Consider the following 23,661-nt stretch of genomic DNA (forward strand, 5'->3'; position numbering starts at 1 on the left):
CTTCTTGTCTTCATCAACATCAGATTAAGAAAAGCACCAAATATCGTGAAACTTGCAATTAAATCCTAAGAGGTACCAACACTTCTGCCTCAAGAATGACAAAGAGGAGCACACACAGACAGACCAGCCCTCTGACACGACTGCAGCCTGTACTATCACTGTCCTTCTTTCCCTCCCGAACTGCCACGTCAGGCAGTGACAGGCACACAAGTCCCACAGGTAGCAACAAATTCCAACCTGAGAAAATGTGACATCTTTTGTGGTTTTATTACATTCACTTTCATTACATTAATTCCCTCCCCAGACACACAGGGACAGCCACCACATCCTTTGCTCCCGCAGCAGCATGAACCGCAGCAGTTCTCTGACCCTCAGCATCTCCCTTGTGCCGCCCCTGTCCCATTCCCGACCCTAAACTACCTCATGCGTTATGCTTAGACCAAACACCGACACAGGACACACACATACAACCTGGAGACACCTTTCTATGGATGAATGGCAGGCACAGCAGCAGCCCTGCGGGCAGGGCACAAGCGTGCAGCGTAGGGAAAGCACTGGACACACGACAGCATGCTCAAAGTAGAGGATGATACTCGAAGAGGGGCTATGCCCAAGTTCATGGCATCTTGGCTTTTCTTATGCTCCTTTCACATCTGTGCTTAATTATTTGACCCTTGGGATGAGCTGGCACCTGGAAGCCGCTTTGGCTGAGCCTCTGAATAGATCAGGAAGCCCGTGAAGGTGATGTACTTGCCATGGTTGCTGTAGGCACCATAGCCGTCGTGCTGATGGCTGTAGAGCCAAACGGTGTCCCCATACTGCAGAGGCAGCATGATGCTCTGGCTCTGCATCTCCCGCCTCTTGGAGTGGTTGTCGTCGTAGATCATGGCCTGCACCTCGTTGTGGTTCTTCATCAGTTTCACCGACATAGTCTTAAAGGGCATCTTACCGATGGTGAAGGAAAAATAGTATGCGCCGGGTATACGGCACGAGAAGATGCCAGTGGAGGAATTGAAATCTTTCCCAATGTTCACAAACTCTGTGTCAAATGTGATTGGCTCGTGCTGGGTTTGCTTGTCATCTGCCCCCAGGAGACTTTGTGAGCGGGCGACGGAAAATGCAGAGCGAGGGTCTTGTCCTCTGTCAGGCTGAGCGGGGAACACGTGACGCTGTGGAGCTTCGTTCTGCTCCCCGGGAAGCTGCTGGAGAGAGTGACGGTGTGGCCCCAGCTCTTGTGAGCTAAGAGCGTTCTGGAAGAAGGCAGAAGTGTCTGGATAGATCAGGTAGCCGTTGAAAGTCGTATAGGGGCCAACATTGCTGTAAAGAGCGTACTTGGGATCTCCGTGCAGACGCAGCCAAACCGTGTCGCCGTAGTCGAGCTGCAGCATGGCACTCTGGCTGGCCACCTTCCGCTCCTTGCGGTGGTGTTCGTCGTACACGATCACTTGCACCTCATTCTTGTTCCTCATCAGCATGACAGACAGGTTTTTCTTTGGGTATTTCCCCACAGTGAAGGAGAAGTAGTAGGCTCCAGGGATCCGGCAGCGGAACAATCCAGTCTTGGGGTCAAAGTCGTTGCCAATGTTCACATACACTTTGTCAAAGGTAATGACCATCTCGGAGCTCCCTTCCATGCTGCTGGTCCTGGCCACGGAGAAAGCAGAGCGGAACTCGGTACTGCTGTCTGCTGGGAAGCCGTCTGCAGGCAGAAGGATCACGCAGCAAAGGAGGCCAAACAGGGTCTGAACCTTCAGTGTCATCATTGTATCTGAAAGGAACAAGAAGCATATTTTAGCAGGAATCCTCTCATCCTCTTAATTTCCATCTCATACTCCAGTTGAAAACCAGACCTGAATCTTGCTAAATAGACACGAAGGTCTATGTCCAGCTATTGAGAAGCTTCCAGTGCGTTCTCTGATCAGGACCAGACCTCAGTTCAGATCCCAGCACCGTTTCAGTGGTTTCTTAGTGAAAACTGAACCTTTTTCCCCTCTGTCCTCACAGGAAGAAAAAGAATCTTCTTTGAAAGCCTGTCTGTCCTGCAGCTCGTCTGCAAAAACACTGTGTTGCTCACAATGCAGAGGGATCTCAGAGCTTGCTGGGGGTTTGCCAGAGCTCCTTTTTATAGTGCTTTTATTCATAAGAGCAAGGATGAAACAAAGGCCTACACAGACTCTGTATTATACAACTGAGATAGAGCCGAAGGACAGGGAGGACATATGCTCTAGAGATTCCCATGCAGATGCCATTGCCTAGCAGTGCACTGGCTGTTTCACAGGATGTGGGAGCTGGAAGCCAAGAAAGTTCCTAGATGCCCATTATTCAGACAGGTTTCACCATGAATCTGTGAAGAGTGCAAAGAAACTAGAAGAAGAGGAGATGTTCAAGGAAGGCAGGAAGACAATGGAGAAAATGAATGAAATGAAAAAAGGGAAACAAAAGAGAAATAAAAGGCAAGTCTCTCAAAGTACAGAATCCCTGAGAGAGAACCAAAACACCAAAACCAGAGAAACAGCTCCCTATCTGGATAATAGACCTGAGAGAAAAAACTTCTCTGACCCTTAAAAAAGAAGGATAAGTTAGGAGCTAATGCGATTTTCTGCTTCTAGTTTCTGGACTGAGGCCAAAAATCATCTATTAGTGCTTTCAGACTGAAAACAAGACTGCCAGTCATTCCAGTGAGAAACTTCTCTCTCTGTCACCTCTCTGTGCTTATTAAAATATCATTCAGGCTGGGAGGCAACTGCCTGGTTTTCAGCCTGCCCCATCTGCCACCCCAGAACTGGTGCCTTGCCAGCCTGCAAACAATGAACTCACAGACTGGCAGAACAGGAGCAAAACATGCCACTCATTGGAGAGAGGGGTGAAGGCAAATCCTGAATTTAAAAGGATGAAAGGATAAATATTTGAATCTACTGGGATGGCCCAGAAAGAGAAGCAGGCAGAATCCACACAGACTGTGAGGTGGCAAGATGTGCTACCTAGAATCACTCCACAATGGGAATTCAGCTTGAGCTACAGTTCCTGCTGCTTCAGACTTGAGAATCAAATAGAAACCTAAAATGCAGCTCTAATAGATATGAACTAGATTCTCACTTAATTACATGGAAGTGACACACTAGCAAGGACAAAAAGAAATATCCATCCATGTCCTAATTTTACTTTAGATCACATCTCTCACAACCACCTCAGGATTTTCCTCCATGCCCCTGAATTCAGAACATTTTTCCTGATGTAGCCTGCTTCTCCTGAAGACATCCATGGCACTCCACAGGCTGCTCTGTGGGGTGCTGAGACAGCTGGCTAGTATCACATAGAGGCCACTCTCTATTATCTTTGAAAGGTCATGGAGATCAAAGGAGGACGCTGGTGACTGGAGAAAGGCCAATGTTGAACCCATCTTCAGAAAGGACAAGTCAAACAACCCCAGAAACAATGGGATACTCAGATAGACTCACTTTGATCCCTGCCAAAATCATGGAGTGTTCCTCATGGAACATATTTGTAGCCAAAGGACATGATTATTTAACATGTGTTGATCAAGAGAGGGTAGATCATGTCTAATCAAACTGCCTGTCCACTTGTGAGAAGCGACTAGTGGATGTCACCTACCTTTCAGCAAGGCTTTTGTTACAGCCTCCCAGAGCATTCCAGTATCCAAGTTGCAATGTTACTAGCTAGATTAAAATGCACTACTAGGTGAACTGATAGATGGGTAAAAACCTAGTTGGGTCGTCAGGCTCAAGAGTTGGGGCTAGTCTTGTTAAAAATCTTCATCAATAACCTGGATGAGAGGACAGAGTGACCCTCGGTAAGTTCCCTGATGGCACCAGGCTGGGAGCACTGGCTGATTCACCAGAGGCTGTGCTGCCATTCAGAAGGATCTGGACAGGCTGAGAGTTGGGCAGAGAGGAACCTCATGAGGTTCAACATGGACAAGTGCAGAGTCCTGCACCTGGGAAGGAACAGCCCCCTGCACCAGGACAGGCTGGGGGTGATCTGCTGGAGAGCAGCTCCAGGAGAGGGACCTGGGAGTGATGCTTGATAGCAAACTAACCATGAGCCAGCAACGTGCCCTCGTGGTCAAGAAGGCCAATGGCATCTTGGGATGCATCAAGAAGAGTGTGGGCAGCAGGTGGAGGGAGGTTCTTCTCCCCCTCTCCTCTGCCCTGGTGAGGCCTCATCTGGAGTCCTGTGTCCAGTGCTGGGCTCCCCAGCTCAGGAGGGAGAGAGAACTTCTGGAGAGAGGCCAGTGCAGGGCCACCAGGATCTGGGACTGTTCAGTCTCGAGAAATGGGAACCTCATTAATACGTAGAAATATTTAAAAGGTGTATGTAAAAAAGATGGAGCAGCACTTTCTCTTGTCCCCAGTTACAGGACAAAGGGTAATGGACATAAACTGGAACATAATAAGTCCCACTTAAACACAAGAAGAAACTTGTTTGGTGCTGAGGTGAGGGAGCCCTGGCACAGGCTGCCCAGGGAGGGTGTGGAGGCTCCTTCTCTGGAGGTTCCCAAACCCACCTGGACACGTTCCTGTGTGACCTGCTGGAGGGGAACCTGCTTTAGCAGGGGCTTGGGCTAGATGAGCTTTAAAATCCCTAAGATATAGCCAAAAAAAAAATCACATGGCAGGTAATTAAGAATGCAACAGTTTGCCCAGAGAGATGTGCAACCTCCATTCTTGCAAGTTTTCAAGACTAATCTGGATTAAGCTGTGAGTAACCTGGTCTATATTCAGTTTTGGCCCTGCTTTCAGCAGGAGGTTGGACTAGAGATATCCTAATTATTCTTATAACAATCCTATACTGCCTTCTCACAGTTGAACATTCATTTGCTACTAACCCTAGCCAAGACACTTACATGGAACTAACCAATTAACAGCAAGTCTTTCATCCAGCAAATTAATTTAAGAAAGCATTTCCAATGGAACTATTAAGCCATAGCAACTATTAAGCTAATAGCAACACATCTGCTTCCATGCTGTCTTTATTCTTCCTTACTTTGCCATTTATTTTGTGAGTTCCTCAGGGCAAAGACCCTTCCCATGTCTGTACAGCATTTGGCCACACTGCTGCTGTTTAACTAACACTAATAGGCCACAACATCCCACCAAGAACTGAAGCCCAAACCGTCTCACTGTGAGCTCAGCCTCTGGTTCAGCAGTATTATTTTTGCTGTGTCTAGCAAAGCAGGCTCATTTCAGCTTCCATCTTAGAAAATCAAGCAAACTTACAAGGGCTGTTAGATGTTTCTGTTCATTTTTATCCATTGTTACTCCAATAATCATCATGGTGAGGCTGCACGGAGAACCAGGATGATTGTGACAAGTCTGCATGCTCTTAAGACAAGAAATGTCAGGGAAGGATTTGGCCTTTTTGTTTTTAGCCATACTAACCACACTGGTTCTAAAGCTTTGCCTCTGCTCCAAAGCTAACTCAGCATATCTGGGAGTCAGGGAATATACTGCAAGCATGTCACTGCTGGTCAAAAAACCACAAAAGGACAAAACACCTTGTTAATGAAGGTGTGGAGAACCTGACCTCATGTTCCTTCAAATGACCACTTATTAAAGGTTGGATCACTCAGTTACAGTTGCAAAGATGCTCTGCTGCTGCAGTCCCTTCTTTACCAGCCCTTCCCAATAACGTACTGGCAAGTCATTAAAATAAGTCAGTTAATTATGCTGTGTTTCCATTAGCAAGTTATTTCCTCCACAGCTCCCACTCATCACTTTCAGCATCTTCTTTGTCTTTTAAAAATAATTTAGAAAGTATCTAATAACTGCCTGCCATACTAAACCTGTCTAAGAATACTTTGCCAATTGTTAGGAAGACTCAGCTAGCTACAGGGCTGCCAGAAACAGAGGCAGCTCATGATAGCTCTTGGACTTGAGTATTAGTGTAGTAAGTCTAAAGATAAAGCATCCCAAATGCTCTGTGGCTCCCCTAGCAAATGCTTCTGGTGCACAAGTTACTGGGATAAGCTTTCTTCCTGCAGCGAAGAGGCAGCACCAGGGATGTGAGCCTGGCCATGGACACAGATCCCATGATGCCCACATGGTATTGGCCTTGAGTTCATGCCATGGCATGAGTTTTAAAGCTGTGGAGTGAGGTGAAAGACCTGGGTTAGAGGTGAAAAGCAGGTCTTCTGCGGTGGCCATGCAAGTGTCCTAGGCAGCAGTTGTGTTATTACTTTTACATATGAATCAGGGCCCTTACATACCATACCATACCATACCATACCATACCATACCATACCATACCATACCATACCATACCATACCATACCATACCCCACAAAGCACCTGATGGAGCTAAACAGTTCTCAAAGGCATCCAACATTAAATTAATGACCTGAAAAGAAGGGGCTAAAATGGCAGTGACACACAGCAGAACAGGAGTCCCAAATCTTGAAAATAAAGAGACAGAATTCACCATTTGCATGACCCAGGAAACTTTAATAGCTTTGTGCTTGCTGGAGGTGATTTTTCTGTCCTGGAACACAATCAGTCCACCAGGGGAAAGACAATTAGCTTTAATCTTCTACTGAAATCCATGGATATACAAAAGGACTTTCAATAATAGAAAGGTCAGCCCGTTTCCAGCCTTGCAGGCCAGGTCTTCTGAAAAACTCACAAGGGTCTTCTTTTTATTCCAAAATATTAATGAGATAGATTCTATAGTCCTGGTTTAGGCAGGAGTCCTTTAATTTTTAGTAGGAGTTTTACCCAGAAGGTGACTGAAGAATAAGAGAGGAAACAGAAGTGAAGCAGTGCAGCTGGAGTCACTGTTAGCAAAAGTTCTTAAAACCCTGTAAGCTGCAAGAGCAAAGCTGTGTTCTTCCTAGATCTCACTCTGAACATTTAAGGACAGCTGCAAATGTTTCAGTTATTTGAATCAGTGAAAGCTTGAGTAATGAATAGCCTTCTTGGACTATAGTTAGCAAGACTTTTTTTCCCCTTGATACCACATACTGTCTGTTCCACACATCAGATACAGATTAAGGGCATCAGATAATGATGCAAATGCATCACTTCTCCCAACATCAAGGAGAAATTAATTGTAGCAGATCCTCAAAAGCAAAATCTGTCTGAAGAGTACTGCATGACACAATCAGGGATGGCCTTTCTCTGCTTTTGATGAATGTGGCTTTTTGAACTCTGGAACAATCCTGAGAGGTAAAACATTGTCTGAAGCATTCAGGATGCTTTTTGGAAGCTAGAAGCCACACTTTGAATGTCAGAACTATAGGGCATTAATGCAGAATGTACTTAATTGTAAATGTTTCCTTGAATCAAGGAGTCCTGTAACATAATAAACTGGTTTCTGTGTATTCAAAGATCTGTGGAGAGAGAAAAATTCTTTTGAAGTGCCTCAACTCCAGGAAAAGGAAACGGAGAGACTGTATTTTAGCATAAGCCTCTGATGTTAGCCTGCACTTCAGAATATTAACCAAATCTGCTATATTTCAACTGAAGCCCTAACAACTCTGTTTAAGTTAATATGATGACACACAATGTGATGTATATTCACTGATCAAAACAGAAACATCATAGTTCTGACATTAAGGTTTTTCTTCCTATAACTGCACTCAAGGAAATTTGTTATGCACATTTGAAATGCCAGCATGACACAATATGTCTCCTATTTTGACTGCTATGTATGCTTAAAAATACATTAATTTGGCCAGGCAAAGTGGTGTTGAGGTGGGAGAAAGGAGTTATTCCAACAGACTGATGCTTTAAAATGTAAATTCTTTTACATGCTTTTTCTAAAGTAATCAATTACACATACAAGCAAACAAGACTAAAAACTGTGAAGCAAATACTCTTTTACCACTGATCAGAAGTGGAAGAACAGAAAATATTGTTAGAACATTTGAGTTTGATCTGTAGAACATTAAATGTGTTGCATGGCATAAAGATGTTCTGCACACACAGTTAAACAAACCATTGAGAAACCGTCATTAAAATCATTCCAGCAGTAAGTGGTGAGAAAAAGTAGCCATAGCTTGGAATAAGTTCAGTGATACCTGGTTTCTGTGAAAGCACAGGCAAGAGAAGACTGGAAACCACAGCTTGAGAAAGCCACAAGTCTGTTGCTGTGTAGAGTTTATTTAACACTGCTGCCTTTACACATAAAACACTGAGACCGTTTCAACAGCAGGAATTTCCGCATGGATCCAGTTACAGTTACAGTAATGCCAAAATTAAACCATCTCTTTTCCCACCCCCAAACTTAATTTCCCTTTTTAGCCTGGTTTATGTCTGCATTTCTTTCTCCTGGTGTGCACAAGAGATGCTGAGCCTGTGGAACAAGGTTTTGTTGAAGCATCCCATCTCTCCTCCTGGCACCAGACTGCTGCACCAGAAGGCAGTTCACACTGGCATAACGGATTAACAGAGACAGTCTGGCCTGGAATACCAGGGGGTATTTGGGTAGGTAAAAGAAAGTGACACTTTGGCAGCACATTCCAGAAAGATCTCAGTTAAGACAGAGAGAGAGAGAGAGTCCCTGAAAGGCAGACAAGCCAGTGAAGAAGACAGCTCTGAAGAGAGAGAAAGGCATGATGGAGATCTCAGAGAATGGAGTGGGGGCAATTTCATTGTCCCAGGTGGCTGGGCTGGAAGCCATGTAGCACAAAGACTTTTTCACAGAAGTCCTGTGGTTTTTTGCTTTGGAGATAAAACCACATGAAGCAGAAGGACATTGCCAGACAGACTGCCCCAGCAGTGACAGGCACCTTAGGAGGAAGAACACTGGGCACAAGCAGTGCAATTCAGGCCATTCCAAAGGCAAATGGGAAATGACTTAAAAACCAACAAGACTTGCTTACAGGGATGATTTTATTATAAACTTCTTACCTTGCTCAAGATATTCAAACTATGGTAGTCTGCAAAGAAGCTGGTAGCCTGCTGAACTGCACATTGCTGGACCCTGCAGATGAGCTTTTGAAAGATGCTGACAGTCTTGCAGACATAGGAGAGGAGACATGGGCAATAACAAGCAAATGTAGCATTTCTTACTTTTGTAGATTTCTTACTTTTACTATGCTATTATAAAGTGTAAAAGAAAACCTCAAATCCTGCAGGATTAAAGGTGCTAAACAGAAAGAGCTGGCAAGTAAGACAATTCCATTTCATCATCTGACCAGCTGGAAGCAAGGAGCAAGAGGCAGTTAAGCACTGCAGCAGTGCTGAAGGAGGATGTGAAGAGGAAGGTAATGGCTATACAGACCATGAGAGACTCTCTTAAGAGTCAATGAGGGAGAAAGTTTAGAAGTGTTTGCAGAAGACGTTTCTGGGCTGCAGACAAAACCTGGGAACCTAAAGAAGATGCAGAGGAAGATTCAGTATCACAGACTACTCTGGTAATTTTTCAGTAAGAGTTTGAGCAGCAAAAAGATGAACTTTTTTCCCAAGAGCTAATGGAGTATGGGGACTTTAAAGGGTTGATAAAGAATGAAAAGGCTGTTTAGACAGTCCCACTGAACACAGGCTTGTTCTCAAGTTTTCCTTAGTGGTGGTGTAGCTCATATTCTTAGGGACATCTTTTGTTAAAAATCATCTCTGCAGTATAATCAATAGTTAGGTAAGCTGACCTGGGAGTGATAAAGTGGAAACAGTAGATGGGTACAGAGACACTAGAATCGGTTCTCAGGAATTGACTCAGATTCTAACCTCTTTATTCTGAATTACTTACATACCATAGCTCAGTTTTTCTATCCCATATGCTTCCAGTGAAGGAAAGTTTATCTCTCAGGATAACCCCCACTCTTCTGTTTACAAGTTAAGTCTAGTAACAGTTGGGAGACTATAGCTAGGTATTTATAGTATTTACTACAACTAGGTATCTACAGTACACGTAGTTACTGTTTGGGGTTTTTTTAACCCCACTTTCCTCTCTGCATCCAAGCAGAAGGTCCCTTCAACGCAGCTGAATGATGCCCTATTGGTCGATTTTCTTTCAATCCTTAGTTGTAACAATACTTACAGACATTAAAGGAAACTTCATCAGGATGAGAGTGTGTTGCAGTTAAACACAGGCTGTACTGGCTTTCCTTCCTGTTCCATACTGCCAACTCCAGTCATAGGCCCAGTCATCCACCAATTTCATGTTCTCCTCTCGTCCTCTTGCTAAAACTAAACCCAAATGTTACTAGAAGATTTCTTTGTCTAAGAACTAATAGGACTCTCTAGAAACTGACACCCATGGAGGATGCCATTTTGACTGTCTACACATTACAGGAATCACAACTTGTGTATTACACCTTCCTGTTGAAGACTGTTGTACAAGAGATTGTGGAGATATTAAAAGAGATATTGTAACCTGTGGTGTACTCTGAAGGTTTGATCATGGTCCTCTCTGTGATGGTTTTAAAGTCCTCAGTTTCCTTTCTGTGAGTCTGTGCTCCTACACTTTGTATTAACCAAGACAGGATTTTAACTGCCATGTAAGGTTTTAATCTAAAAATGAGTTCCTGGTTTTTCTTGTCTCTCCTCTTCTCTAGCCACATAGACACACCTGATCTTTCTCTCTCACATGTGAGTGGGCACATAAGTCTCATCTTTCCTGGAGTTCTGTGCCTGCAGCTGTTGCTTTCAACCCCTTCCCCCACTCATTGGAATGCTGCCCTCCAGTCATTGTTCTATGACCTGTCATATCACCCACCTGGGTAAAAGCTAGAGGGAATATGCTGGTTCCTGCTGGTTGATCACCAAATGACAAGTTAGGATGAGATAGATATTGTGAAGCCCAGTAGCCATTCCCAAAGGGAATCAGTGGATAGTTGAATGGCAGCTGGGGTCTCCATGCAATGACCACAAGGGGTCATTTTTGGTTCCTAGTCATGCCTGAGCTCACTGACTGCTAAGAGCTCCGAATTTGCTCACAAGTTGGGTAACTCTGGTCTCCCCCTTGATTACAGAAAACTTTCAGAAAGGATGATTCAGTTCCCTTTGCTCAATAGATCAATTCGTAACGCTACATTTCATCAATGAAAACATAATTGCTTTGCTCTCTTTATCTGTCAAAGGCTGTGTGATAACATACTTTGAGGAAATGGCACATGCTATTGACTGGTATTTTCTGGCAGTAGGCTTTACAAGCCCATTAGAAAAAATCTCTGTCTGTACTGGGGCATTTGCCTGCAGGAATGCTGCTTTCCTTGGGAGCTTTTTGTCTTGTCTTGACAGGTAAGGCAGGAAAGCATGCTGTCTTTTAACATCTGCCATCACACTCAGCCAAAAAATCACAAGCATTTCTTTTCATGCCCTGCTGTTTCATTACTGTGAGGATACTCAGAGAACACTGTGAATTGCACTGCAGTGCTGCTCTTCACTGACAACATGCTGCAACATCTCAATTTGGAAATTCACTGAGCTCTAGTTTAGTGAAGAAAGTGGTAAAAGGTGTTAAGATCTGTGCATCTTCCATCTCTGCTTTGGCATCTTCCTTTGTGCTTCTTCTTCTGCATCAGGACACAGGCCTGGAGCTGGAGAACTGAGAAGAAGCAAGCATCATCTGCTCAGGATCAAAGCAGAGGTCAATATTATTCCAGAAGTCAATATTATTATGAAAACTCTGCTAAACTCTGTTTGGGGAAAGGCAGGTGTCAGTCAAAGTCCATATATGCTAATAAGTCTTTTATCTGGTCCTGTTCTCTAACTGTCTGACATGACAATCCTGTTGCTTTCATACCCAGCAATCATTTAGAGAACAATCATTGCATGTGACTACCCTCATTTTTGTCACCAGTTTCTTGGGATCCAGACTTGCTCTGGATGGTACAGCAGTTCTGGATTAACAAAGGAATTCTGCAATGCACACAGTGTTCTTCAGCATTAGCTGCTTTTCATGAATCAGGTTTATCAGCTTTATTCTCATCCCAGTAGCATCTTCCTTTTATGACTACAGATGCACAATTAAAAGTAGCAAAGTTAGCAAAGTTGGGCATTGTCATGTTTGTCAATACTGACCTTCCAGTGGCTTTTGCTGCTAAATCCCTTGTAATGAGATCTCTCTGAGGAATGCCTATAGACAGATGGAACCTGGACCCTTTCAAGTTTTCAGCCATTTTACTACCAACTGTTTCTCAGAAGGCCGTAGCTGGTGCAAATGAGACATCCCAAGGCCGTGAATTGACAGCTGACATCTTCAGGAAAACCTTGGTTTCTGCTTCCACTTTTTAAACTCTTGAGTCTATTTTGATCCATGGATTTAATCAGCTTGTCATCTTTAACAGGAGGCTACCAAGTCCCTCCCTTAAACCCTCTACAAGTTGAGTTTTCACAGCTGTGCTTTTGAGCTTGGATTTTTCTGTGACAATTTGACCCAGAAGTGCTGCTTCCCACAAGGCAGGGGCTACTACTCTGGCTGGATGGACAGAGAGAAACATTTGCTGGACAATCTCCTCAATACACATACAGTTTTCATACAGTTTTACACTTCTCCCCCCCCCCCCCCCCCCCGCCCCCAGCTCTGCTTTCTGGCTTGATATTGTTTCAAGTATTCAAAAAACACCAGTCACCTCATAATGACAGTATAAATGTCTGCCTGACTATTTCTGTAAAACTCCATCTGCACTGGGAAGCTGCTGGTAAAAGGCTTTGGCATTACCATCAAAAAGAGCTGCTGGACACTGCTGTTCACTCATCAGTTCCTCATTCACAGCGAGAAAGCGCTCAGAGCCTGTCAAGTGTTCACAGAGTCCAGGCTCATCTGCCTGACCAGCCAGTTTCCTCCTAGGCAAAATTGCCTTTGACAGCTTGAAGCTGCAGATTTTTGCTTATAGGAAAAGGATTTTGATAAAATACTGAAGTAATGACTGTAGCAACCCACTGGCAGGTTTTACGTAACTCTTAGATCCTAACTGGATGTCATATAAAAGGGAAAAATAAAAGGAATTAACATGAAGAATATGGCTGCTCTGAACACTGTTATGCAGATGCTTTATTTAAAGCAGGCTTGGATATTGTTACTTTGCATTAAATATGCAGCTCATACTGACAGAAATGCCATTTGCAATAGCCTACACAATTTCCTCACAAGCACGCCGAGTAATTTCATCCACACATCCTAAAGCCAAATGTTCACATTCAGTTTGGATTTCAAGCCAATGTCCCCTCTACTCAAATTCTATCTTCCTTCTAGCTATTTCTGTCTAACACCTTTCCTTTTCAAGGCAATTATCAACAACTAGCAACAGATTACCATCTACAGAACCCCCTCTGGCATGTCCAGTAGTTTTCTACCCAGTCTGTCTCAGATTCCCTCCCAAGTTTGCTAGAGAACAACCCCTCCACCGTGTTGCTACCTCCTACTAGTAAAAAGGAGACATTTTACATTAGCTATCCTTTGTTTTATCTCCTTCTAGAACCATCTCATTCCAAAGCTGAACGTCCTTAAAGATCAGCTCCAATAAGCCTCCTTTTGGATACCCTTTCCATCTCCCAGATAAAGACCGAGTTTCACATACTCATGGGAGAAGTAAAGAAAGCAAAGGGAAGGATGGGAGAAGGATCGATGAAGTAAACTCAGGCAAAGAAATACAAGCTACTGTAAAGCAATGGTCAATCTCTGGGTGGAAGGGATGTGAATTTACTTTGAAGTATCTGGGGCATCAAGTGATCAGCTTTGTAAGCAAATTATTCTTTTTTCCACAGTGTTCAAGCAGCAGTGGAAGACGGGGGCTGGGAGACAAGCAATTAGAACTCATATAGTGTCATAGTTTGTGCTCACATGTGCCAGAGCAAACAAAAATATGAGGATTTCCATCAATTTATGGATAATCCCAGTGTAAGAGAGTTTAAAAGGCACCAGAATATAATGCTAATACACTACAGTTCACTGAGCAACGGCTCCATGAAAACAGCCTTCTAAAAAGCACAGCCTAATTCTTCATTTTCTCCTTGTCTTGTTCATTCAACACAGATTCCTTCCAGCAGTTGCTTTGCAGCCTTTCAGTCCCAGAGAGTACCTGTTTTCATAGAAAAAAAAAATCCCTATTGCCTGGTTGGTATAAAAAACCTACTTCCACTCCTCCCAGTATGTCTTCACCTCCTCTAAGAGCTTTTCTTTTTGTGTGAGTGGAAAGGTCTAAAGCCTGGGGAGAGAGAAAAATCCTTCTCCCTTTAGAGGATTAAAAATTTCTTTGCTTGGGCTCAAAACGTGTGCTGTTCAGGATGTTAGGAGCAGCTCTCTACTGCAGCATCCAAAAGAGATGATCGTTGCTCTCTTACTTCTTTCTGTCTCCTCACACAGATCCAGCAGTTTCTCACCATGCACAGGGGACCGTCTGTTCCATTTATATTAAACAATATGTGTTAAACCATGAATACTATGGGACCTAGATTTTATCTCCTTGGAGAAATGCCTAAAAACATCAATTGTAGAGCTTTATTTGATTCCTAGTCTGGATTCCATTATTTTATTCCATTTTATCTCTTAAAAAAAGAGCATTTTTGGACTACAGTCTTTCATTCAAGGAGTAAAATAGTAGAAGAATTTGTATTTTCAGTTCAGAGCATTTTGCTATCTGCTCTTCCTCATACATCTTTTCTTCTTCTGTATCATTGTTTTCAGCATTAATAGACCCAGCCAAGCATTTCTGCCCCAGGGAAATCAGAACCTATGTCTTCTCCAAGAATAGAGACCTCTTTTAACCTTCTAATAAACTCTTATTTCAGGATCTTTTCAGAACGAGCTGTGCTGTATTCTCAGTGCTGTGGTACCCTTGCATATCAGACAATCAGCAGAACAGGGCTGGCAGGCACTTTTTATTTCAGGTGTGTGAAATGAGCACCTTGCCTTCATAAAATGGCAGAATAGTCTAGAAGAGAACTTGAGATGTCAAATAGTCCAAGGTGCTTTCTCATATAATCACAGAATCATATAATCACAGAATGTTACGGGTTGAGAGGGACCTTTAGAGATTATCTAGTCCAACCGTCCTGCTAAAGCAGCTCCACCTAGATCAGGTCACACGGGAACGTGTCCAGGTGGGTTTGGAAACCTCTAGAGAAGAAGCCTCCACACCCTTCCTGGGCAGCCTGGGCCAGGGCTCCCTCACCTCAACATGAAAGAAGATTTTCCTTGTGTTTAAGTGAAACTTTTTGTTTTCCAGCTTATGTCCATTACCCCTGGTCCTGTCACTGGATACAACAGAAGAAAGTGTTGTTCCATCCTCTTGACACTCACCCTTTAGGTACTTGTAAGTGTTAATAAGGGCCTCCTTTAGTCTCTTCTTCTCTAGACTAAACAGCCCCAGGTCTCTCAGCCTTTCCTCATAAGGAGGATGCTGTAGTCTCCTGGTCATCTTGATAACCCTGTGCTGGACTCTCTCTAGCAGTTCCCTGTCTCTCTTGAACTAGGGAGCCCAAGGACAGAGGGCTCCAGATGAAGCGTCATCAGGGCAGTGTAGAAGGGGAGGAGAACCTCCCCCCAGCTGCTGGCCACTAGCCTTATTTAATTCTTCACAGATAATCATCTAACTTATTCTTAAAATGATGGGGTCTTTGCAACCTCCCCGGTCCAAATATTCAATCGTTTTTATTATCTTTGGTCATAGAAAATTATTACTGCAGTCTAAAATAATCTTTCTTTAGCTCCATCCATCATGAGCCCAAAGGAAAAGATTGTTTCCTCCTATTTTCTATCTTAAGACTCTAATATTCCCCTGCTAGCTTTCTGGCCTTTGGGCTCAGTAATTTCAGTTACTTCAAATCACCTTGCAAGTCACATTTTTCTGACCTGTGGTGAGTCTCGCTGCCCTTCTCTGGGCTCTCTCTGACTAAATTGCACCTGGCTCAAAGTAATAACCAAAACTTTGCACAGCCTCCAAGCTGAGGCTTTAGCAGTGCTGAACAGAGCAGGAGGATTGCCTCGTATCTCTTGCAGCCTGTGTGTCTTTTACATATCCTAGCAAGATGTTTGCCTTCATTTACGACAGCATGACATTGACTCATGTGATGTATCATAACACTCAGGTTCTTTGCTGCAGAGCTGCAGCCAAGGCATTTACTTCATTCTTGTGCTGAAGCTGTTGATTTTTTCTGCCTTATTGTACTGCCTTGCATTTATCCCTAACAAATTTTATCCAGTTCTTTTCCTAGCAGCTCTTTCAATTTGATGGAATGATTTTGAACCTGAATATTTTGCTCCAGTCTATTTCAAATCTTACAGTTTCATGCCCCTGGCAAATGTGATACACCCACTCTTTATATCACTATCCAGGTCACCTAAGAGAACATCTAACACAAGCAGATCCAGGATCTGCTGCCATATCAGTGTTAAGCAGTTTGTGGCCTCTCTGAAGGACTGGCACAGACTAAAAGCACACAGACTAGGAGCACTGAAGCTCTGAATTTTATGATCTTATTTAAAGAAGCTCTTCCTGTGCAGAAGATCATGTTTATCCACTTTATAGCCTCTTTTACCTGCTATGCCCTGTGCCTCATCAAAGCAAATATTCAAACTGATATGTAACCATGGTCAAGAATCTCAACTTTTATTTAAAAAAAACCCAACAAACTCAACAAATTAAATCCCTCATTCTTATGCCACAAATATCTTTTTATATGTAAAATGAACAAAAGCCATTTCTCTTAGAACTTGCTGGAATACTGACACAATGAATGGGAAGAATGTACCCAGCTTTCTTCAAAGACTTAAGGATATGTTAGAAATGTCAGGATTTATCACATTCACTGTAGTTACACCAGCAGCATACACTGGAAGGGATGCACAGAGGCAGCTAGATGAATTCAACAGACTAAACGTTTTCTTTGTACCTGCCCTTGACCAAAAGGCTGCAGGTTCCTTTTCATGGAGCTCAAACATCAGCCGTGGTGGTCACAAGCAGGCACATAACGGACAGTAAGCCTTTGTGCTCACAGGAATAAAGATGATCTGTTATTTCTCCTGCCAACAGCAGCTTGACTCTCATCTGTCTCTGTCTCTCATTCCAGTAACCACTACCAGGGTCTCCCCAGATACCTTAACCCAACATGGATGATTTCTCTGGTCCTGTGGTCGTGGCCCGGGCACAGCAGAAAATGTGCCTGAGATGAATTAACCAGGTGAGGGGTGAACAGGGAGAAGTAGGACTTGTGTCTTTGTGAATTTGTACTGCTTCCCAATAGGGACCTAGTAATCAATTATTAGTCTCTGGAGTTGCACTTGCTGCTAGGTCTGTGATCATCTCCTGATTCTGGCTGTGTTACCTCTGCTGGAAACCTCAGACCTTTGATTAGATGCAGCAGGAATTCCTCCTTTGTTCCCTAACCTGTCTGGAGGAACTATGCAAGTAGAGACAGGCTGTACGGGGAGAAGGCAGCACTCAGGGGGAGACATGAGATTGACAAGTGAGCCAGCAGCACAGCAGCTGTATATTACTGGCTTACTTTCTTTGAGCACCAGGCAAATCTCCTTCCCTGGGATAGGGGCAAAGGAAAAGGTAAAGGAAGACAAAAGGAAAAACAAAGCCCTAGCTTTACTTCAGCTTGGATTTGCTAGGCAATGAGACCTATATTAAATTTCTGAGTGTCAATCAAGAAGTAAGAGATGAAGGTTTTAATCTCTGCTGGGTGAAAATCAGAGTCAGTCTTCCAAATATTGTAGACTATCCAATTACAAAGCCTCCATGTGTCTTCTAAGGCAGAACCAAGACCCTTGCTCTTACAGATGAGTCAGTAAGGTGTAATTCTAAGGCAGAAAGGGACATCGTTTTCCTTAACCGTGCACCTTGGAGTAGAATGTGCACCTCATCCTTGGAGTGTTTAAAGGGATAGGTGAATGGAAGAGTTCAGGAGTACAACCCACCGAATCCTAACATCTGACCTCAGATGCTATAACAAAGCCCCAGACTTCAGCACTTTTAAGACTAGCAATTTTGAGCCCTATGTTTTTCTCCGTTCTCATGCCTTAGAGACAAAATAGAAATGAGTGTGTCATGGAAAAAGACGTTTCTCAGATGAGGATATTACACTCTGACCTTGTAAACATACCATCACTATCAGATCAGTTCATTTCAGTGCTCTTTGCCTATAACCAACCATAAGAATGTGGAAACTTTGGCAGAATGACAGCGATCACTTTGAGGCTCACTTCATGTCCACTTTCTGTTGGCAGTGGCATCTTTTCATCTTCATATTACTGGGCTCCACACACAGAAGATTCAAACCATCCTGGCTCTTTACTCCTTAGACACACATTATTCCTCCATGTGCCTGTGTTCATCCAGATTACTCTCTGATACAAGAGTGCTTCAAGAACTGATCATCACCAGTCAACCTTGCTGTTGTTTGGAAATATGTCAATGGGGAATATAAAAGTTATCATACACCTGGCTACTTGACTACAGGTGACAGTATAGTTATCCTGTGTTTCCATAAGTATAGCTGCTGCCATTCCTTTTATTTGGAAAACAGGAATGGTTCTCAGCTTATCAATGAGTACTCTCTGGATTGTACTGCATGATGGACAGATGATCACACCAGTAAAACATAAACAACAATAAATGGGATTCCAAGTTTTGTCGCCAAATCTCTGGTTCCAATGTATTTCATTTCTGCATCTGCTTCTTCATCTACAAAACAGCAAACGTCTACCATGCTGGCAAATTATCAGACTTAAATCAATTCCACACTGAAGCCATAAGTTCATGATTACGGGGACCAAATGGACTTTGAAGGCATCGCTTCTTCCAGAGAGAAAACAAAAAACTCATTTGTAGAGCCTAGTCCACTAAATGCTCAGTACTCTGAATTACAGCTTTGTACAGGGGAAGAGGAGGAATGGAGAAGGGAATGCCCTACTGGGAATCCTCATTCCTCTTTGACATACATTCTACTGCTATAAATTAACCCTTGAGAACAGCTAGACAAGCAAACAGTTGCCATATGCCTAGGCAAGACTGCAGCCTCATTGGCAAAGTATTTCAAAGTCTTGTTACACATCATGTCCCTGGAGAAGAGAAACTGCAGAAGGTTGCAATAGCATCAGAATGAATAATTGAAGCACGGCTCATTCAGTATGTGCATAAACCAAAGGGTCAGAGTGCTGCCTTCCAGTCAGCTGGTGGTGCAGAAACTCACAGAACCATCACCTGGAGATGCTGACCCACTTCCCTGGGAGCTTTTAGGGAGTGGGTTTTAGATGACGGTGAGATTGCCAAATACACAGAGTAGGATTAAGCTAATCTGACAGAAAACTGTGAATTACAGAATCAGTCGCATACGTCGCACTTGAGAAAACCTTTGGGACCGAATTCCCTCTGGAAACTACAGTAGAGATCCATGCAAGACTAATGCTATTTCCCACCTGACAAACTGTCCCTGCGGGAATTTTCCAGGATACCCTCCCCCACGGCCGGCCTCGGGAGGGTCTCCACCCTCAGCTCCATGCTAAGTGGGGCCAGAATTTCATACCCTTTCCCGTATGCACACTAAGCCGTTTAATATGGGAAACAAAAGGGGTGCGGGAGTAACTCAGGCGTTTCCCGCTATTGTCCATCCCCTCAGCGGGAACGCAGAGGGAGCACGGCGCGCCCGGCCGGCCGCCCGCGCCCCACGCACCGCCCCCGAGGACCACGGGCTCGGACACCGCAGCGTGTCCCGACACGCGTGCCCGCCTTCGCACGAACCGCGGCAGCCGCCGCGGGAGCCCTGACGGCCCCTCTGCGCACCTCCCGGGCACTGCTCCGTCCCGCCGCCCTCCCCACGGGCGCCGCCGGGGGCCAGGCCCGCCCTCACCCACCCCTTCATCGCCCCTGTCCGCCCAGAGAATCCCAGTCTTAATGCCCGGCCCCTCAGGTGCAGCCGGGCCGCCGCCGGGCAGCGGCCCCCCGGCACGGTACCTGCTGCCGCCCCGCGGCGGCGGCTCCTCGGCGGCTCCTCGGCGGCGGTCGGCGGCGCGGGGCCGTGCGCGGGGCCGCAGCGCTGCCTCCGCACTGACAGCTCGGCGGCGGCCGGGGCGGAGGAGAGCGGGGCTCGGGCACCCGGGACTCCGGCGCCGAATCAGGGACAGGAGGAGGGCCCGGGGGCGGGCGGGAGAGGGGAAGGGGAGGGGGGCGGCCAGGCGTAGGGGCTCGGAGCCCCTGTCACAGCCGGCGGCCTCCGGGAGGCGAGGGCACCCGTGGGCGCAGCGGGAGGAGCGTGAGGGCCGAAGCGGGAAGGGGCGGCGAGGCGGTGTCGCGGTGCGAGTCAGCCGGGCCCGGCTCCCCGCTGCCTTCCCGGGAGGAGAGGGCGCCAGGAGCCGGCGCCGTGGGGTTCTGCACCGGCCGCTCAGCACAGCGGCAGAGGGAGGCGGGGAGAGCGCCCCGCGCTGCCGCTCTGCCGGGGCGCCGGGCGGGGACGGGGACGGGGACGGGGCGGCGGTGGCGGGGCGGCAGCGCGCTCGGCAGCCCCGCGCGAAGCGGCCCGCGGGGCACGGCGGTGAGAGAGAGCTGCCAGTGGTGCTTAGGCTAAGCGATGTCACTGGGCGAAACGACGTGCTTTTACCCAAGGCCGTGTTCATAACTGACCTTCTCCTGCTCTGGAGATTTATGAGCCCAAAAGCTTGTCTATAGACCAGCTGTGTTGTTTGGTCCAACAAAAGCTCGTATCTCTCTCTAGAAAGCTTAGCTTGCCTTAGATCATCACCTAACAACAAGAGGCTGCTACTTGTTCCTTTGAAGGTCGGTATTGATTTTTGCTGGCAGCAAAATAGCCACCTTTGCACATTACTGTTCTGGGTTGAAAAGTAGATTTGTTGGTTTTGGGTTTTTTTTAAAAATCATATTTGTTGTTTGCCTTGTAAAACCTAATGTTGGCTCCCACAAAGGAGATGTAAAGAACTGAGTATATTTTTTAAATGTAGCTCTCCACCACCAAAGATCTCTCTCTCTTTTATACCCACCTGCTATGGGAGAAATTCAGATGCCAGCATACTCATCTCTTAAGTACAGATGGGGCATCTAGAAGTTGGACCAGCCTTTGCTGTCCTGTGTTGGCATTCTCTGCTTTCCACCTTCCATTTCTACTTACCCCTCTTGTAGCAGCACCAGGACTTTCCTCTCTTGCAGCAAGAGCTGGCCTTGTGCAATCAGTTGAATCAATTTTCATATAACCCCTTTCTGCTCCCCTCCCTTCCTCATGAGGTGTCAGAGCTCAGGTGCATCTGTGTACCAGGCCTGACCCCGATCTGCACAATAAACAGTGAGAGAATCAGAAAAATAGGAAAAGAAAAAGGAGCAGCTTTCCTCACAAAACAAAGAGGACTGACAGATGGAATGGCCAGAAAGTCATCTCCTTTTTCATGCAAGGATGCAATTCACAACATAACAAAAACTTGTTCCATTCTTTTCCCCAATACCATGTCTGATGTGCACATCCTATTAAATACCTGCCACCATGCAAATCCTCCCTATCTCTTTACTCACCAGCATCTGTATTGTCCTTTTGTCACGTGTTTCTCCTTTTCCCCACCTACAGAGTAAAACAAAGGGGACAATGACAAGCAGAAGACATGAGATACAGACTAACCCTCATGTGGTTCTGGTAACAGCTGTCAGCTGAACAGAGTATCCTGGATGGGCTTACATCCAGCTGGTACTACTGGCTGAACATATTTTGTGCTCTCTTAAACAGATTCTTTACACATTTCAAAGGACATATTACTCAACACCCAATTTACTGCTTCTGGAGGAGTGAATGGACCACTGATTCCCAGGAGACAAGAATGCTCATCTTGAGCATAGCCTAAACAAATGCATTCCTTTTAATCATCCATCAATCCTTTTAATCATCTATAGCAATGATAAGAGTTGCCCTTCTAAATTTATATATGTTACTGCTGGGGTCATTGTGCTTGAATACTAAGATACTGCTGTATTACAAACTAGGCACATATTTTGCATTGTCCTGCATAATTCAGGTGAGCAGCACTCTGCTCTGCCTCTGCCAGTTGTGCCTGTGCCTCTGCCAGTTTTTCTTGGAGCGATACTGCTCATTGTTTTCTCTGCCTCAGCTGAAGTGGACTGTGCATCTATTGAGTAGCAGCCAGTGGATTTACTCCTTTTGCCTGGAAAAGTATTGAAATACAGCAGAGCTGCCTTGTCTGTGGGTCCCTATGGAGGAAAAGGGTTAGGTTTTGTGAGAGGAAAGGAATATGCTTCCTAAAAAAGAAGGGAAGAAGGAAAAGTGCTAGACCTCCTAGTGCCTTCTCATATTGTTGTCTTTTCTGCAGATGAAAGTCTTCCCCACAAAGACACATCCTTGAAGCCCGGTGGAATGCTTTTTTGGTGTTAGCATTATAATTCTCATGTTATATAAGTGTCAGACTTAGAAGGTAAGAATCGGTGTCACAAAATTCAGTTCAAGGCTTTGTGGAAGAGGTTGCTTATATTCATTATAAATAAAACTGACTTCAGTAACTTACACTCATTTACTCCTCTTTCACTTACTCTTTCACTTATACAAGCACCAAGATGTGTGTCTAAAAGGTCTGCTCAGGACTTTGTGTATGTGTGTGTATGTGACACTAAGGACAGAGGACACTAGCTGTTGAGTCCTCAGTATATCTCTTAGGTTTGTCTTGATCAGGCACAACCAACTATTATTTGGACAAGTTCTTTAGGAATCAAGCAGTCATTATGGCATGATTATGGCCTCAGTTTTGCATTCTTCATCCTCCCTAATTCTTAGGCAAGGCTGCTGCCCATTGTCTTTGTTTTCTCATTCTGTGTACCTCTATTGCTTCTTTCCTCTTGAGAGAGCAGGAATGGCCCACATGACATTGAAACCTTGTTCCCATCCTCCTGTTATCAGACCCCGGGCTTTCTGCTGCAAAGTCATCTTTGATGTGGCCTTCTTGGAGTGCAGACATGGTCTTGATGTGTGCATGTTCCTTACTGCTGTTAATTTTACCTTGGTAATCAATATGTGCCATACTTTTAATCCTTGATCTGTGTCGTATCACTGCAAAGATGAGAAATGTCAAAGTAAATAGTGATTCAAACAAGCCTAAGGGTTAAAAAGAATACTGCAAGAAAAAGTAGACTTGCTAATAGGTAAACCAGTTCACAGCAGGAGTGTATAAGGCTTAAAGAAACAAACAACTGTGGTCCATTTTTGATGTGGTAACACTTAATGAGTTGCTTCAAAGTTCTATGTTAGGCTGGTGCTGGTTTGTATATTTGTTATTAACTTGCAAATAGCATGATCAGCTGTTGGCAGATGGCATCACTTGGCTTACAATGAAGTCTCTCAACAGCAATGAAAAGACATCAATGTCTGTCATGGGTGAATAACTATCAGGATTTTTTGAGAGCCCACCTATGAATCCTGTTCTTGAAAATGGGATTTGGTGAGCTTTTGTTTGGTTTGTTTATTTTTATAGTCTGGGGTCCTGGGAATGTGAACAGGCTGTTTAAGAGAGATATACACTTTGTTTCCTTTGGAAGAATTCAAAGCTTGAGCCTTGGGTTCATTGATCATATCTGGTATCTGGAGTGTGTTGTAATGGCAGAAAAACAAGAGGAAGGATATTCTGGGTTTGATGAAATCTGGAGTAGGTCCATCTAGAAAGTTATATTGGGGGGAAACTATGATTACATAGAGGAGTAGCTATTTGCCTTGTGTAGGAATTAGGAGATGACAACAGCTGTGACCAGTGCTGGAT

General features: G+C 44.7%; 1 protein-coding gene across 2 annotated transcripts; it reads right to left on the bottom strand.

Annotated features, from left to right (window-relative positions):
• Positions 1-305: 305 nt before the first annotated feature.
• On the bottom strand, positions 306-19,928 carry C1QTNF4 (C1q and TNF related 4). 2 transcript variants are annotated; one of them, XM_061998453.1, is made up of 2 exons: positions 19,859-19,928; positions 306-1,768 (listed from the first exon to the last, which is right to left on the bottom strand). In XM_061998453.1, the coding sequence occupies exon 2, from the start codon at positions 1,761-1,763 to the stop codon at positions 660-662; it is 1,104 nt and encodes a 367-aa protein (XP_061854437.1). In that variant the 5' UTR covers positions 1,764-1,768; positions 19,859-19,928; the 3' UTR covers positions 306-659. The 2 variants fall into 2 exon arrangements, with proteins under 2 accessions (XP_061854437.1, XP_061854438.1); XM_061998454.1 differs by lacking the exon at positions 19,859-19,928 and adding an exon at positions 1,851-1,904.
• Between the last annotated feature and the right edge of the window lie 3,733 nt (positions 19,929-23,661).

Source organism: Colius striatus, chromosome 6, assembly GCF_028858725.1.
Source record: "Colius striatus isolate bColStr4 chromosome 6, bColStr4.1.hap1, whole genome shotgun sequence".
Classification (NCBI taxonomy): domain Eukaryota; kingdom Metazoa; phylum Chordata; class Aves; order Coliiformes; family Coliidae; genus Colius; species Colius striatus.

Bases quoted from the DNA above. Each gene is read 5' to 3' on its own strand.
- C1QTNF4 (XM_061998453.1), bottom strand. From the start codon at position 1,763: ATGATGACACTGAAGGTTCAGACCCTGTTTGGCCTCCTTTGCTGCGTG.